Here is an 18,102-nt window from a genome sequence, read left to right as displayed (position 1 = left end):
TATTTCCACTTTTTCCTACTAATGTGGATGACCAGCTTTATCCATGCTTAAATTTAAGTACTACCCAACTGTCCGGTCAGCAAGTCCTCTAAATGTTTATGAAACACGCGGTGTCGGGGTCGAGATACGTCTCTACCAAAGGAGGTGTAAGGAGGTGCTCCTTCCCTCCGCCAGCCTGCAGGTCACCCTTGGGCAAGGTGTAGCCAGCTAAACGCCCCCCGCCCCCCGCCCCCCGTGCAAGGGGAAAGAGTATTGATAGTGGCTGGGATCAGCCGTCTTGTAAAGACACCAGCCAGGAGAAGGCAATTTCAAACCACTTCTGTGGAAAAAATTGCCAAGAACAATCATGGTTATGGAAAGACCATTGTCCCCCACGTCATACGTCATGGCACATAACCAACCAACGAACGAAATACTAACTGAAGTATTTGAAGACATTAACATCAGGCTAACCTCTTAAAATTAATTTTAATTGGTGTGTTAGCTCCACGGGTCACTGTAGACTCGGAGAAGGATGCTCGTTTTTACAAATATTCCAGATATTTGAGTTTATAAACATTCCATCCGGTTTGCCTACTTACCTGGGGACTGACATATCTGTCGAAACTTATTCTTCTGAAAAGTGTAAACATCGTAAATATTTAAATACATGATGGAATTATTCAATTTGTATTATTGGAATGTTTTGACATTCTAATGTGGATAGAGCTTCTGGCATTCTATATATAAGTTCTTAACTTCAACACATTGTTTGACTTTAGCGGTTTTCTCAGTTTTATTTCGGATTTGCAATTGATTGGAAACAAACTTCGTCGGGACACTTTTCCTTGAGAGTTGTGTAAGAGTTAATATGGAGTAGGTACGTCACCAAGGGGCTGATCCACGCTTTGTATCTTTACATGACACACCCCTGAAATTCGCAGTTATAATTTATAATCTGACTGAACATTGTGGATATAAACTACTCTTCAGTGTGTGTGGGCTACACCATCGATAAAGGAGCGGCGAAGGGCGGATGTGATCTGGCAGAACTCCCGTTGTGAAGGGAAAACCAGGTATTTGTTTCTGCAGCATCAGAAGTGTGATGCCGCAGGTCGAGCCTCCCTCTGCTCAGTATATTCTTCCCCCGTGAAAAGTATAAATTTAATATTTGTCCTATACAGGGGGTTGTGTATAGCACCGGTCCATACTTTATCAACGCCAAAAGATTCAAAGAATATTTTAAATGACAGTTTTGAAGATGTGTGATCTAAAAACAAAAATATTTACCGTGATTAAATCTTGGGTTTCTTTGTTTCTTTCAGCCAAGTTTCGTTCAGACACAGATAAGCACAGGTAAAGTGCAGGAGTGGTTTATTCCCAATATTTCAATATTTGAGTGTTGGAACTGAACTTCATATCATACCTGTTTCGCTGTTCAGCCTCAAAGGTTTGATCTCAAACGCCTTAAAACAAATCTTTGGAAGTTTCATATGTGTGGCTTTAAATTTATTCTCATTAATAGTAAACATTTTACCTTGACCAAGTATGGACCGGTGCTTTACGCAGCCCCCTGTATCTCAATCACAATTAAGAGTAGTTTAATAAGTCTGTTCCAATCTTTTCTGCATCACAGCTGTGTGAGTGCTTCTCAGTACTGTTATGTAGTTAGAACTAATAAATTCCTAGGCATCACTAAATCTGATTTATTTTGCTTAACTAAGAGACAAACTACATTAATAGAGAAATGGTAACCTTTATTTATTCAGTTGTTTTCCATTTTTCTATTTTCTATTTATGATTTTTAATGTAAATTTTTAATTTTTACTATTTTTAATATTTTTAATACTTAATGTTTGTAATCTAGGGAGTGGGAAGCGCAGAATCAAATATCGCTGTGATGATTGTATGTTCTAGTATCAATTGTTAGGCGACAATAAAGTATAAAGTTTATTGAAATACAGATTGGAATAGGCCCTTCCAGCCCTTCCAGCCCTTCCATCCAGTAGATCCCCAATTTAATCTTAGCCTAATCACAGAACAATTTACAGTGGCCAATTAACCTACCAACTGGTACATCTTTGGACTGTGGGAGGAAACCGGTGTACCCAGAGGAAACCCATGTGTTCATGGGGAGAACGTACAAGCTCCTTACAGGCGGTGCCAGGAATTGAACCTAGGTCTCCTGTACTGTAAAGTGTTGAGCTTACTACTATGCTACTGTGCTTTCTTTATTATATAGAGATTATGGACTGGTGAAAATTTAGACTTATTGCAAATCGATTAAGGAACCCATCTGACAAGATGCAGCAGATGCTGAAAGCTGGAGCACAAATAATTGGCTTGTGGATCTCAATGGGTTGAGCAGCACCTGTGAGAAGAAAGGAATTGATGCCATTTTGGGTCAAAACCCAGAACGTAGTCATTTCTTTTCTTTCCACAGATACTGCTTCATCCATTGAGCTTTTCCAGCATACAGATCATTTTGCTTAATGGAAAAAAAGACGCCTTTTCTAACTATAACTTTGCTATCACTGAGATTTTTTTGTAACTGCTTTTAGGCAATGCAGGAATAGCTATACATCCAGATGTGACCCTCTCTGGAAGAAGGTCCAGTTTTAGTTTGACTTGTTACTGCATTGACAGAGGGCAAATTTCATGATCACTGATGGCAATATAGCTCTAATTGTTGAAGTTGCAGTAGATACAAGGATACTTCATGTTGGAATGGAACCATAAAATATTCCCAAATTACATGACACTTTACTTACACTCCAATTCTGTGGCATCTGAATTTGCTGAGGAAGCCACTGTTTGATCCTCATAATTTGCCACAGAAAGCACCAAAGGAGCTTGGATGGAGCAGGAAAATGGGGAGAGTTGGTGCACGCCTTTCGTTATTTTCTTTAGACTTCTGCATGCTCCCTTGGGGATTTGGGGGCTTAGAGTGTCCTCTGGCAAGCCAGCTTCCCTTTTTGATTGGTCCTAGTCAAGGATTTCTATTAATCTGTCAGATTATTTTTTGAGGTTTTGATTACGTACTTGAGTCACTTCTTCAATACTCATGTTAACCTCTTACTTTGATGGAACATTGTAATACCATCAAGGACTGTTCGCTGCTTCCCTAACAACAAACTATGGGTCACCAGTATTCTCAACCACAAGAGATAGGGGGGAATTGAAACGTGCAGAGGGAGCTAAAGGAGAAGATCAATGTGACTAAAGCGGAATACAGGAGAGAACTGGAGAACAAGCTTGGGCAGAGTAGTAGACGGGAGGTGTGGAAAGACATGAAGAACATCACTGGCTTCAATCAGCCTAGCTGTAAAGCCTCAGAATGCAGTTGTGAATGGGCTAATGAGTTAAACCAGTTCTTCAATGGGTTTGACAATTGCCTGTTCACACCTTTCTTAGCACACCAGTCCAGGTGCCAAGGCACCCAATGCTACCTCAGCACCAATACCTCTCCTCCTCCCTCCTCCCCCCGCCCCATTTCAACATGTGGATGAACAACACAGGCTACCACTGTCTATATCCCCTTCTTGTCCCATGCCTCCACTACCAATTGCTATCGTCCCAATCTTCACCTCCCCAGCACCCAACATCCACCAACTCTCCAGTCATTATGGACTCACCTTCACTACTGAGCAGGTAAGAAGAGTTCTGGAGAAACTCAGACATGGCAAAAGACTGAGACTGGATGGTGTGAACTGCAAGGTCCTGATGGAGTATGCTGAGCACATTTCTCCACCACATTTTCAATCTCCGTCTCGGCCTGGAAAGTGTCCCGACAGTGTGGAAAGCATAATGTGTGGTCCCAGTACCCAAGAAAGTCTTGAATGACTGCCTTCCAGTGGTCCTGACCTCACACATCATGAAGACCCTAGAGAGGTTGGTCCTGGCTCACCTCTGATCCCTGGCCAGATCAGCCTTGCAGTTTGCATACCAGGAGCACGCTGGAATCAATGATGCTGTCATCTACCTGCTGAACAAAGCCTACTCCAATTTAGATAAGCAGGGCAGCACTGTGAGGATCACGTTGTTTTGATTTCTCAAGTGCCTTCAATAGCGTACAGCCTTCACTGCAGGGGGAAAAGCTTCATTCAATGCAGATTGGCACTTCCATTGTATCCTGGATAACGGACTACCTGAATGGCAGACCTCAGTTTGTACAGCTTCAGAGCTGTGTGTCAGCTAGTGCTCCTTGTGTGACCCCCTGTATTCCAGTGAGACCATTTCCCCGAGCATCTGCCCTGCTGAGTTCCTCCAGCATTCAGTGTGTGTTGCTTTGACAGGAAGACACCCATTATTTGCACTCCACACTAGAGAAAAATACCACTGAGCAAGTTATGAGCTAATGATTATCTTCTGTACTGAGATATTCCATCATGATGATTTAAATCCATATTATTTTGCATTCAGATATTTGTCAACTTCTTTATTATGTAAGTTTGACTTTGGCACTTTTTTATACATACGAGGGGTGATTGATAAGTTTGTGGCCTAAGGTAGAAGGAGTCAGTTTTAGAAAACCTAGTACATTTATTTTTCAACATAGTCCCCTCCTACATTTACGCACTTAGTTCAGCGGTCGTGGAGCATACGGATCTTGGACCTCCAGAAAATGTCCACAGCAGGTTTGTGGCCTAAGGTAGAAGGAGATGAGTTATACAACTCTCGTTACATGCACATGCATTTAATATCTCATCTCCTTCTACCTTAGGCCACGAACTTATCAATCATCCCTGATGAGTTATTAACTTCAAACTTTCTGCATAATCACTCAAAGAGTTGAACTGCATGTGCATGAAATGAGAGCTGTATAACTCATCTCCTTCTACCTTAGGCCACAAACTTATCAATCACCCATGCTGTGGACACTTTCTGGAGGTCCAATTTCCGTATGCTCCACGACCACTGGACTAAGTGTGTAAATATAAGAGGAGACTATGTTGAAAAATAAATGTGCTAGGTTTTCTAAAATTGATTCCTACCTTAGGCCATGAACTTATCAATCACCCCTCATATATTTTGAATTAAGAGGCACTTGCTGGAACAATCAGTAACTTTAGCTTGCCAGTTTATATCTGAGCATCTATGTAGAATGCTTTTAAAGTTGGTCATTTTCTTAAAGTAACTATGCTGCCCACCTTGCAGATATACTTCCGTGACTATCATAAATCAAATACCCATTTGCATTGCAAAAGCTGAGATATAATGTCTGCACAAGTGCCTGGAGAGGTTGTGAGTGTGAGGAACAGGACTGTTGAACATTCCCTTGCCTGCTATAAAACAATCAACATGAATGATGGCTTTAGGGAAGTGTTCATATAATAAAAGAACAAAAAGTTTTCGTGGCTGCACTACAAACAGGTGATGTCATGATCCGTGCTATTTATGCATGTTAACCTGTCAAGGTTATTGGTAAATCACCTTTCTCCAAAATCAGTTCATTTTAAAACAATCTTCAACCAGTGACAATGCCCTAGGGTTATGGTTCTGTTAGTGACAGCTGACAAATAACTGTGGGAGACTTAGAGAAGATTGTAGTTATTCTTTCTCCACTTGCAATACTTATACTTTCTGATGGGTAACTTTGATTATTCAACCCTGGTTCAGCCTAGGACTATGGATAATCATCATGGTGTCTGAGTACGAATCAGCTTTCCTCATCAGTACCACACAGTAATAAGGCAGTGCTATCTACGCGAAGTAAGAATACATGTTGATTGTATAGATGCAGGATGAGAGCCATAGTTTTCCTTTTATTTTCAAGAGAAGATAAAACAACGGTTAACTCCAACACAGGGCATCAATCAATATAGGGGAGGGCTAATTTAAATTAAAACAATCAGTTTGGAGAAAGTTGGGATCTTTTCATAACGTTTTCAATTTGCTTCAATCCATCCAAACTGATTTCATTGTTAATATCTTTGTAACCACACTCCAATCGATACAGTATATTCAATTCTATCTGAAATGTGACTATATACTGTAATATCACGTAAACATTAGCTTGTGAGATTTTACTGTAAATGTGAACTCTTTAGATTCTTGTCAACAGTCAGATCTCTCTACGAGTACGCAAAACTTAGCACAATCAGGTACCTAGGTTTTAAAAATTCCTTTACATGGTTAATAGTATTGCTTGACTACAACACTTGTTTTGGTACTGATTTTTTACAATGAATTTTAATGGAAAAAATAAATCTGTCACTGATAATACCAGTGCATTTGTTTATGTTGTGGTATGAATCAAATCTGCTCTTACATTGGATACCACATGGGTGCAAGGGACCACTGTCCCTAAATAGACATAATAAATGCAAATTTATGAACATTTAGATGAGATTAGTATGGATAGATTGCTGATGCCCAGCATAGACATGGTGGGATGAAGGGCCTGCTTCTGGATTGTGTGACTCAATAATTATGAGAATATAATAAGCAGAAGCAGGAATAAACCACTCAGCCCAGAGCCCTGCTCCCCGTTTAAAACAATTGTGGCTGACCCCGCTTCCTCAGCACTTCTCTGCCACTGTTCCCCAAACTCCTGGATAGCAAAAAACGTATCGGTCTTTTAATACATTTCTAATAGCCCTCCACAGTTAGAATCCCACTGATTCAGAACAATCCCGATGAAGGTTCTTGCTGGCTTCAGCCTCAAACTATTTGGTCCCTTATCCGAATCTTTTGGCTAGAGTAAAAAATATTAAGAGGAAGGGGAGAGGGGAACGTTTAAGAGAAATGTGCTGCACATGTTTTTAGTTTAAGCTGATTTTTAACCGCATGGCACTATTTTGATTTGGAATTGTGTGAAGAAATTTCCAGGGCTTGGAAAATGTTTTAATCTGTTGCTAAGGGTCCTGCATAACTAAAACTATACTGCAAATCAATTACACTGGATCTCACACCCATGTCCCCTGAGTTGAACTCCTCAATCACTGAAAAACTGATTTCAGTTAAAACAGTAATATAATCCATTTTCTGCAGATTAAAAGAAAACCATACAATATATAAGTATTCATGAATCAATAACAGAAACTTAAATGAGTATTAGTATAAGACCAGTACTTGAAAGCTTGATTGAGTATCTAGAGCATCAAAGCTCATGATTATATTAGAGAGAATAAGATGTTTATTGACTATTGTGAAAGAGTAATCGGAACGAGTGTACTGGAGAGATCTCTTCAGCCTAACATCTTGAAGGAGATGGGAGAGAAACCATTTTTGATGCTTATTAATAAGTTGCATTATAGATATAAACTGAGAAATGAAAGGAAGTATAAAGGGGGGCATGTTTTGTTTCCTGCTTGTAATTTAAAGGTTTGCATGTTTTGGGGTTTATTGGATAATGAGAAATAAATTATTAATGGTGTGAATGTTAACATGTTACTTAGTGTTTGCCACATGATTACAATGGAAAGCATATCCTTAATGTGGCCGTTGATATATAAAGTACAAAATATTACATAGCTAAATTCTTTTTATGTCTCTTATTTGGTTTGCAATCTTTTAATTTTATCAATAATCTTATCAATAGGCATATTTGCCCCATTTCACCAAAAGCTTTAATGTACTGAAGCATCCCAGGGCATTTTCCACTTGGAGGTTGGATCTGAGCAAAAGGGAATTGTCCTTGAAGAAATACTTGTAACAGTTGATGTGGGTTCAAAGGAAGTTTAGAACAGATAGAAAAAGATAGACTGTAGGGGAGGACCAGGAATGAATCAGCACAGTATGATTCAGAGATAGTTGAACACAAGATATTATACATATTGACAAAAGAGTTTCAATTATCTTGGATAATTGAAAGTTCACAATATCTTAGAATTTTCTTCCTTGGGCTCTTAGCATCAATTAATGATGTCTGTACTACTTTGCTTCAGTGTTGCAATGAGATTAGCTCAGATTCAGAGTTCATTTTATCATTGTTTAATTGCATTGATCTTGCAATCCTTTTGAGAAATCAAAAGTGAAGATAAGAATGAAAATCAGATGGATTAGTTTGAAAATTAATTACTGATTTCAGATTAAATTATCTCCCATCAGTTTGTGTGAGTGTTCTTTCATCGATCACTTGTTACTATATACAAAATAACATTATACCTAGGCATCCATCTGAACTGAGTGTTGTGTCAAGTAGAAGTGTAATTCCTGGGAAGGGAAAGCATGAATTCCCAAAGAATTGAAGGTGATGTTTAGGTATCAGGTTTGTTGGGAGGAATTTTGCTGTCTAACATACTCTATAGATAGAATCTAGTTGTTTGGAGTAGCAAAACAGAACTATTTTAACTGATTTTGTTGCTGACCTGGTAGAACTTGCCCATGTGTTGGAAATTGTGCACAAAACCATAGGCTGCGATTTTGAAGTCCACGTAAACATGAAAATGTGGACTATGAATTTAGTTACTAAAAGGATGATACATTGCTTGAATGATCTTTTTAACTGAAGCTTGTATGTTATCCTAGATTCAAATATACGATCTCATGGGTTTTCTTTTGGAAGGAGAAGAACGAGTGTATCTCCAGTATCACTCAAAGCAACAAACTGAAACAAAACTGATCATTGCTGCATTATTTTTTTCTGGAATCTTGGAGTACATAACTTGCCTGCCAATCTTTGGCAATGACTATGCCTGAAAAGTATTTTATTTGGAAAATGCACTTTAGGGTTGGTGAAAGTGTTATTGTATAGCACTTTATATGTATATACAGTGTACACATGTGTAAAATGTTATTAAAGCAGAAAATGCTGGTTAAACGACATCTGTGGAAAGGAAAACAGAGTTAACACTTCAGTCATAGATTTTTTTTTGTCAGATACGGTAACTTACAAGCCTAATGTTATTATGAATTTGGCCAGATCTTTCAAAGTTCACTTTTGAAGAATCTTGTACAACCCCAAATGAAGTACATGAAAACTCAACTTGTATGTGAATCCCTTTTGCATTTCATAATGTTTATTTGAATAAATTCATGGTCAATTAAATTAATTCAGTGTTTGTTCCTTTATTTACAGGATTGGTGCTCGTTCCTGATTTTGCCATGACTGCACGAAAACACTACATTCTCGCCTTTACAATAGTAGTGCTTCATCTAATCAGTCAAGCGGAGGGACAAGGTATTTATCTTAGATGTATTTGAAGAAAAATTATAGTTAGAATTCACAAGCTCAATTTTAATTGTGATTTCCTAAAAGTGTGTGTCTTAATTTTTTTCACCAGACTTCTGACCACCCAGGAACTTTAAAACTCTGTGCAGTAATTTCTAACTAAACTATTTATTACACTCCTTGTTTATAACTCTGGGCCATGGGCTATCCACCCCTTAGCTATCTAGCTGTGAGTCTAACACTAAGGCATACCTGCCAGACTATTTCCGGCCACTTGTGTAATGGATACCCTCTTATTTATTTAAGTAAGCCTTGTGTCAAGGAATAGTTACAGCATAGATGGTGTCTATTTGGTCCTTCCAATCCGTATCAACTATTAGCAAGCCAATTCCTTCAATACCATTCTCTCAATTTTCACCCTGTAGTCCTACAAGTCATTCTGTCTCGATCAACCATCCAAGTGCCTTTTACAGGCATTGGATAATTTTGTTTCTGTGTCAACACAGAGTAAACTCTAGTTAACTATAACTTCAGAGCTTTGCCCCACATTCTCATTGGATCGTATTTTTCCAAAATTTTTAGCTATATGTTTTTGAACCATCTCCCCATAGGAATAGTTTCCCTCTATTTACACTATCTGACTTCGCGGACAGCTTACAGAGTCAGATCCTCCACAGATTCAGAGCCCCCTGCCCAACCAGTCTGTGCAACCACAGCACCCACCCAGCTAATCTCAATTTCCTGTGTTTGGCCCATACCCTCTGAGCTCCATCGTTTTTTTATTCTGTTGCATCAGGAAGAACAAACTGTTTATGCATTAAACCACATTATTGATGTCTTCTAGCAGTGTACGACGATTCTCTTTAAAGTGGGTTTGTACACTCTTAGTTCTGCATCATCTGCAAAATTTAAAAAATTTACTCTACACATCCATATCCAAATCTTTAATACATATTAAGAGCAAAAACCTCAGCACCTATTATCACTATTCTCTGCTGTCTGTTAATTTCCTACATGTGCTACTGGTGATCAGCTAATTCCACAGACTTTTAATTATTCTGGGGCATTGTTAAATTAATATAGCTCTTGAAGTCTGTATCCCCATATCCAAGCTTGTATGCATCTGTATGCCATTTTTTCCCCAGGGACCTTCCCTTATAATGAGTAATTTTTATGGTGACTATACCATCACTGGGTCAAATATTCAAATGGTCAATAGCATAAAATAGTAAAAGTGGTGTAAGCATATTTTGTATCAAGATAAGAAGTAGCAGATGTATTGAGTTATTCAGTTATACAGGCATATTCTGTAGAGAAAGAGTTAATATCTTTCTAGTTTCATGGTACATTTTTCTTATTGCAGCAATGTAATAGATACATTTTAGTTAAATATTTAAAATATTTTAATTTTTACAAAAATATCCTTTGCATCAGTGCCAGTCGAGCTGAGATTTGTCACAAGAATTATCATATATTTTCAAGGTTTCAAATGAGACAAAACTGAACTTTATGCACCATTAAACACATGAGGTCAAATACTGAAAAAGAACTTTTATTTGTTAGATCACCTTTATTGGTTTTATATATAGTTGGCATGAGATTGCAAAGTAGTGCATCGTTTCATTGCCTGTGAGCAAATTCACAGAAAAGTACGCTATAGAAATGTAGAGTAGTACACATTGTTCATAATGTTTGAACCCTTATCTGTCATAACTTTTTAAACTACGAACATAACTATTTCTAGAAGGGAAGGTCACTTTTAATGAGAGCTTTTAATGAACTCTCCCACTGCCCATTTAGCAATAGCTTTGTGCCATAATAAATCTACAGTATATTAACAAATTTTTAAAACTATATCGTCCAACTTTAAGTTCGTAATTAAATAAAGCATAAATATAGAAAGGTAAGAAGTATAAAAGAAGAGGAATCTGATTAGAGTTACTGAAGCCTGCTCAGGCCCTATTTCCTCTTTTGTGCCAGCTCTCCATAGCATTCAATTCCCTACTCTTTCAAAAGATTATTTACTGCTTTAAAAACCCTCAGTAATCCAGACTCCATACCTCCCCCACCTGAGAGCTTTACCACCCTCTGTGAGAATAGATTCTGACACAACCCCATCCCTAGTCTGGGAAACAATGCACACTCTTAGAAGTGGAAATGAACTTGCACCTAAAAGATGGGAATCAATGGTCCAAATGCTTGACTATAAATTACTCCAAAATGGCTCCGAGGTGGCCCTATTTTACACACAGCTTTACCTTAGAACAAGAATAGTACCTTACAGCACCTCTTTCTGGTATGATTTTTGGGTCACAGTGAAGAGTTCCAGGAGAAATCTAGTAGAATATCAATTAGGTATTTGCTATTCTGAATGTATTCTTTTTTGGCTATCAGTTCTTCACCAATTTTTGTTTATTAGACAAGCTATCAGATTTTACTAAAATAAACCCAGCAAGTGAAATTTTGAGCTTTGTCCTTTACTTAATTTGTCAGAACCAAATGGTGTAAACCTCTGTGTACATATTCTGTTACAGACAGATGTGACTATCGCCTACAACAAATGTTAGTATCTTATCACTTGAATTATTAAGATGACTGTCAAAGCACTTGGCTAATGATATCGTACTAACAATTGTAGTAAGTTAGCACTGAATAGCATCAGTTGTTCATAACTCATATGTAATATTCTTGTGTGCTGTCTGTGCCATTTAATCAAATGACAATTTCAGTATTCAAGAACAGAACAAATGTGTATTTATATGTGCAATATGAACTCTTCTTTGTGGTCTTCACTTTCCATCTGCCATTTAAATGTTTAATGGCTGTTGTGCAGGAAATAAAGAAAATGAGTAGCATTTTTTTTGCAAGTACAAAATGTGAGTTATAGCTGTAGATAAAGCAACCGGCAGTGGCTAATTATTCACTCAATTCAGTATTCAGTGCAACAAGGAATACAGCAACAAAGCACTTTTAAGATCAACTGACCCAGTGTAAAGCCTTTTTCTCCTTACGATCTCATAACTAATTACCCTTTCATAACTGTATAGCATTGCTATGAGAAATAAATCTAGTAAAGTGTCTTAATATATCTTAAGTAAGTAATAGGAAAGCCTTCTCAGTCAGTTTCACTCGATACACCCTAATTGGTTTTATTGAACTTACAGTATTATCGTTTCTAAGGAATTGATATTGTTTCTAGTAAATAGCTATTGTTTCTTTTCACTCTGTGGCTGGATAGAGTGAATGCACTGTTTCAGTAACAAAAAGATTATACTGGGCAATACTAATTGGGTTCATAAGGACGAAAGCCTTCATCATTGATCCTAAATGTAATTGTCACAGGAAGACCATTTCCAGCATGCAGCTGGTACAGTTAGTATAGATTTAAGATGTCCATTGTAGCGTGCCTCTGTAAAGATGATATTGTTATTAACAGTACCATATTATACTGAGGAGTTTTAGCTTATTCATTTGATAATGAAGCATCAATGAAATTGAAAATAATGTGTTACTGAAAATGTTGGAACTTGCAGGTCTGTCAGTATGAAATGGGATTTAGGGTAATGTTTGAGATGTTCTTTCAGAAGTAAAATGACAGAATCACTGAAATCATTATTGGTGGCATGGATCAAGATAATTTTTTTTCTACCTATACCAGCAAAAATATTGTGCAAAGCTTGTTTCTTCCTTAGCCACCCATTACTTTGTAGGTGAAGTGACCTCATTTGCTTTTATCTAAGTTATTTTAAGATAGAGTTGAAGGTTTTTATCTCTCACAATTTCCCTCATCAAGGACCCCCATCAACCAGGCCATGCTCTCTTCTTGCTACTAAAATCAGGCAAGAGATACAGACGCCTTAGATCCCATACCACTAATTCAGAAACAGTTATTAGCTTGCAACCATCAGGCACATGAACCGACATGGATAACTTCACACACCTCGACTCTGATCAGATTCCACAACCTACAGATTCACTTTCAAGAACGCTACAACTGAAGCTCTCCGCATCATTCATTCATTTGATTGATTGTTTATCTATCTACTTAATTAACTTGCACAATGTGTCATCTTTTCCACATTGATTGTTTGTCAGGTTTATGCATCGTTTTCTTAATCACAAATTCTTTTGTATTTCTTTATTTTCCTGTAAATCCCTGCAAGAAATGAATCACAATGTAGAATATGATACAATATGTACATAATTGGTTATTTTATTAATCATTTGCATTAATCTAATTACTAATCCATGGAGATTAACATATGTTTATAGATAATATCAAAAACAGCTTGGGTGTGACATTATCAAATTGTTAAATCTATAAGCATTTTCCATAGATTTTAACTTCTGTAGCCACAGGCATAATATGGCTATTATAAAAATAGTTGAAACCAGGGACGTAAAGAAATTAAATAGATTTACAGCTGAAATGAATAAAAAGGGTTATGTAAAAAGATAGGCAACACACACAAAGTACTGGAGGAACTCAGCAGGCCAGGCAACATTTATAGAAAAGAGTATAGTCAATGTTGACTATACCCTTTTCCACAATACTGCCTGGCCTGCAGAGTTCCTCCAGTATTTTGTATGTGTTGCTTAGATTTCCAGCATCTGCAAATTTACTTTTTATTTTCTTGTTTTTGGAAAGTTCTTACAGCATGATTAAGTGCAATAAAATGAGATTTGTTCTTCTTTCCTGCGGCAGGGCAAAATATACCATATTTATTCAGTTTATCTACGTTTATATATTTTGGAGTGTTGCATATTTCATGTCAGTTTAATTGTTGAAATCTAGAGGGGGTTATTATTGATATTTTGTACTGCTTTGAGACACCTAGGGGAATCTGTCATAATACATTCTTCAATTATGGGATTCCAAATTGTTTGATTTCATTGTAATTATCAGAGATTTCTTTTTCCTGTTTGCTGAACCAAAACATTGAAAGAAATGTTCACAAAGTAATAACTATATTATATTTTAAAACTCTTTAACCTACATACACTGCGGGTATATTCTGGACTAGTCCAAACAGTGGTAGTAAGGTAGATGGCCTGTTTCTCTATGTGAGATGCGAAAATGAAAAAAGGTTAGTTCATGATTAATTAATCTGACCCTTTGGAAAGAGTGACTATTATATGACAAAATTTACACTAAATTTGAAAGTGAAGTACTTTGGTCAGAGGTTAGAGGTCCAAACATAAACTGCAAGGATCTGTGCTGTGATTTGGCTGTAGTTATTAGGAAAACTGCACTAAAGCTTATGACATTGGCCAGCAGTTAAAGTTTTGATTTTGAAAAATACCCAACAGGAAAAGTGGCTTTTCTCAGGCCAACCAGAGAAATTATAATAAGTATTAAGTTGAAGGAAAAAACTTACTCTGTTGCCAAAAGTGCAGGCCTGCAGATTAGGAGCATTTTAAAATTCATCAAAGGAGAATTAAGGAATTCATTAAGAATATGAGAATAAACGGGAAAGAAGCAAAACGTGGGTCACTTACAGATAAAGATGAGAGAGGTTATAATGGGAAAAAGGAAACAGCAGAGAAATCAAACACATATTTTATACCTATCTTCATGGACAAAATATAAAAAAATCCTTTCAGGAATACAAGCAGACCAAGACTTGACAAGAATGAAGATCTAAAGGAAATTAGGGATGCTAATATTTTGAAAGAGGTGGATGTAGAGGTAGTGGCTGAATTGGTTATTATTCTCCAACATTCCATCAGTCCTGCAAGTGTGACCTTACCTACCTCTGGTAGGGGGTATGGAGAAGAAAGGGAATTGCTGACCTGTTTTCTTAGAGTCATCTATGGGCAAATATACAATGAAGGATGTAATAGCAGAAGAATAGAATTGACTAGCGACTGCATAGATTTAATAAGGATAAATAATGTTTAATTGATTTATATGGCAGATGGAATGTAATGTGGAAAAATGTAGGGTCTCGACCTGAAACGTCGACTGTACCTCTTCCTAGAGATGCTGCCTGGCCTGCTGCGTTTACCAGCAACTTTGATGTGTGTTGCTTGAATTTCCAGCATCTGCAGAATTCCTGTTGTTTGCGTTTTTAAGATGTAGGGTTATTCACTTTGGTGCACAAAATAAAAAAACTAGTCCCTTTCAACTGGTGAGAGACAAGAGATCCCTTTGAATAAAGTGATCTAGGTATCCTTGATTGTAAGTCATTGAAAGCTAACACACACACTCAGTAAGCAGTTATTAAGGTAAATGGTATGCTGGCATTTAATTATATAATCAAATCCTCCTGTAGTAAAGATATTGCTCAATAATAATACAGGGCTTGTTAAGATGCATTTGGAATATTATGTCCAGTTTTGATCTTTTTACCCAAAAAGAGAACTTACTTGGCACAAAGGGAAGAGAGTGAAAACAAAGTAGCAAACATGAGAAAATCTGCAGATGCTGGAAATTCAAGCAACACACACAAAATGCTGGTGGAGCGCAGCAGGCCAGGCAGCATCTATAGGAAGAAGTACAGTCAACATTTCGGGTCGAGATCCTTCATCAGGTCTAACGGAGGAAAGAGATAGTAAGAGATTTGAAAGTGGGAGGGGGAGGGGAAGACCCGAAATGATAGGAGAAGACAGGAGAAGGAGGGATGAAGCTGAGAGCTGGGAAGTTGATTGGCAAAAGGGATACAAGGCTGGAGAAGGGGGAATATCATAGGACGGAAGGCCTTGGAAGAAAGAAAGGGGGAGGGGAGCACCAGAGGAAGATGGAGGACAGGCAAGGAGTTATTGTAAGAGGGAAAGAGAGAAGGAGAAAAATAGGGATGGGGTAAAAAGGGGAGGAGGGGCATTAACGGAAGTTAGAGAAATCAATGTTCATGCCATCAGGTTGGAGGCTACCCAGACGGAATATAAGGTGTTGTTCCTCCAACCTGAGTGTGGCTTCATCTCGACAGTAGAGGAGGCCATGGATTGACATATCGGAATGGGAATGGGACGTGGAATTAAAATGTGTGGCCACTGGGAGATCTTGCTTCCTCTGGCGGACAGAACATAGGTGTTCAGCGAAGCGATCTCCCAGTGTGCGTTGGGTCTCACCAATACATAGAAGGCCACACTGGGAGCACCAGACACAGTATATCACACCAGCAGACTCACAGGTGAGGTGTTGCCTCACCTGGAAGGACTGTCTGGGGCCCTGAATGGTGGTGAGGGAGGAAGTGTAAGGGCATGTGTAGCACTTGTTCCGCTTACAAGGATAAGTGCCAGGAGGGAGATCTGTGGGAAGGGGTGGGGGGGCGAATGGACAAGGCAGTCACGTAAGGAGCGATCCCTGCGGAAAGCAGAAAGTGGGGGGAGGGAACGATGTGCTTGGTAGTGGGATCCCGTTGGAGGTGGCGGAAGTTACGAAGAATTATATGTTGGACCCGGAGGCTGGTGGGGTGGTAGGTTGAGGACAAGAACCCTATCCCTAGTGGGGTGAGAGCAGATGTGCGTGAAATGGGAGAGATGTGTTTGAGGGCAGAGTTGATGGTGGAGGAAGAGAAGCCCCTTTCTTTAAAAAGGGAAGAACATCTCCTTCTTCCTGGAATGAAAAGCCTCATACTGAGAGCATATGTGGCGGAGACGGAGGAATTATGAGAAGGGGATAGCATTTTTACAAGTAACAGGGTGGGAAGAGGAATAGTCCAGGTAGCTGTGAGAGTCTGTGGCCTTATAGTAGAGATCGGTAGATAAGCTGTCTCCAGAGATAGAGACAGAAAGATCAAGGAAGGGGAGGGAGGTGTCAGAAATGGACCAGGTAAATTTGAGGGCAGGGTGGAAGTTGGAGGCAAAGTTAATGAAGTCAACGAGCTCAGCATGCGTGCAGGAAGCAGCGCCAATGCAGTCATCGATGTAGCGAAGGAAAAGCTCTTAGCTTCATCCCTCCCCTCCTGTCTTCTCCTATAATTTTGGATTTCCCCCTCCCCCTCCCACTTTCAAATCTCTTACTATCTCTTTTTTCCGTCAGTCCCGACGAAGGGTCTCGACCTGAAACGTCGACTGTACTTCTTCCTATAGATACTGCCTGGCCTGTTGTGTTCCACCAGCATTTTGTGTGTATTGCTTGAAAACAAAGTAGATTGGTTCCTGGAATGGTGAATTTTACATGTAAGGAATGATTGAGTAAACTAAGCCCATATTGTCTAGTGTTTAAAAGAATGAGAGATGGTTTCATGGAAACTTACAAAATTCTTACAGGACATGATGTGATGGGTGTAAAGAGAATGTTTAGTCAGACTGAGGAGTCTAGAATTGAGGATCATAATCTCAGGATAAGTGATTGGCCACTAGGAATGAGATGAAGAATTTTTTCTTCATTCAGAAAATGGTGAATCTTTGAAATTCTCTCCCCTGTAGGACTGTGGAGACTCAATTCCTGAGTCCATTCAAAATAGAGATTGATAGTGTTATGTTTTGTAGCTCCTAGTTGAAAGGAAAAAAGTGAGCCAAGAGATGTGTGTAACTTTCTTTTTACTTTAAGCGATGTGTGCACTTATGACGTGGTGGTGTAAAGACGTATGCCATTCACACACTTTTATTATAATCCATAATGAATTATTAAAACAAGGAATGCTTAATCAATATTACACTCTGCTTGGTAGGTGAGATTTGTGGCTGTGAAACAGCCTCAGGTTCTAGGGCCTCTTCCATGGTGGTTGTAGGAATTGACTCTGGGAATGTAGGAAGTGTTTCTGACAGCTCTGGATACCTTTCTTCTGGATATGTTGGCACTCTGAACAGTAGATCACAAGCTGTTCAATATGCTGATCTATCCTTGGCCACTAGATGAAGCTTCAAGCCAACACTTTCATTTTGACCATGCCTAGATAACCGCTCCAACACTTTAACACTCAGTTTGGATGATACAGCACTCTTCCATCCCACATAAGGTGACCTCTGTCAAGGGCAAGTTCATCATGGTTTTCATAAAAATAGGGATACTGCACATTCCAGCCATTTTAGGTTGCCATGTTGACATGAGTCAGCGTGGG

The 18,102-nt window shown here is 38.5% G+C and overlaps 1 protein-coding gene across 5 annotated transcripts in view; it reads left to right on the top strand.

The window, feature by feature from the left end:
- The first annotated feature begins 921 nt into the window (after window positions 1-921).
- LOC140186485 (collagen alpha-1(XIV) chain-like) overlaps window positions 922-18,102 on the top strand; it is a 183,972-nt gene continuing 166,791 nt past the window's right edge. For 4 of the 5 annotated variants that reach the window (XM_072240859.1, XM_072240841.1, XM_072240850.1 and 1 more), the window contains exons 1-2: window positions 922-1,055; window positions 9,002-9,103. In XM_072240859.1, the coding sequence (XP_072096960.1) occupies window positions 9,028-9,103 (76 nt within the window). In that variant the 5' untranslated portion in view covers window positions 922-1,055; window positions 9,002-9,027. Of the gene's footprint in view, window positions 1,056-1,304; window positions 1,336-9,001; window positions 9,104-18,102 lie in introns of all 5 variants that reach the window. The other variant, XM_072240834.1, reaches the window with a different exon arrangement.

Source organism: Mobula birostris, chromosome 2 (genome assembly GCF_030028105.1).
Source record: "Mobula birostris isolate sMobBir1 chromosome 2, sMobBir1.hap1, whole genome shotgun sequence".
In the NCBI taxonomy this organism is placed as follows: Eukaryota; Metazoa; Chordata; class Chondrichthyes; order Myliobatiformes; family Myliobatidae; genus Mobula; species Mobula birostris.
This window is presented reverse-complemented; position numbering and strand designations above follow the sequence as displayed.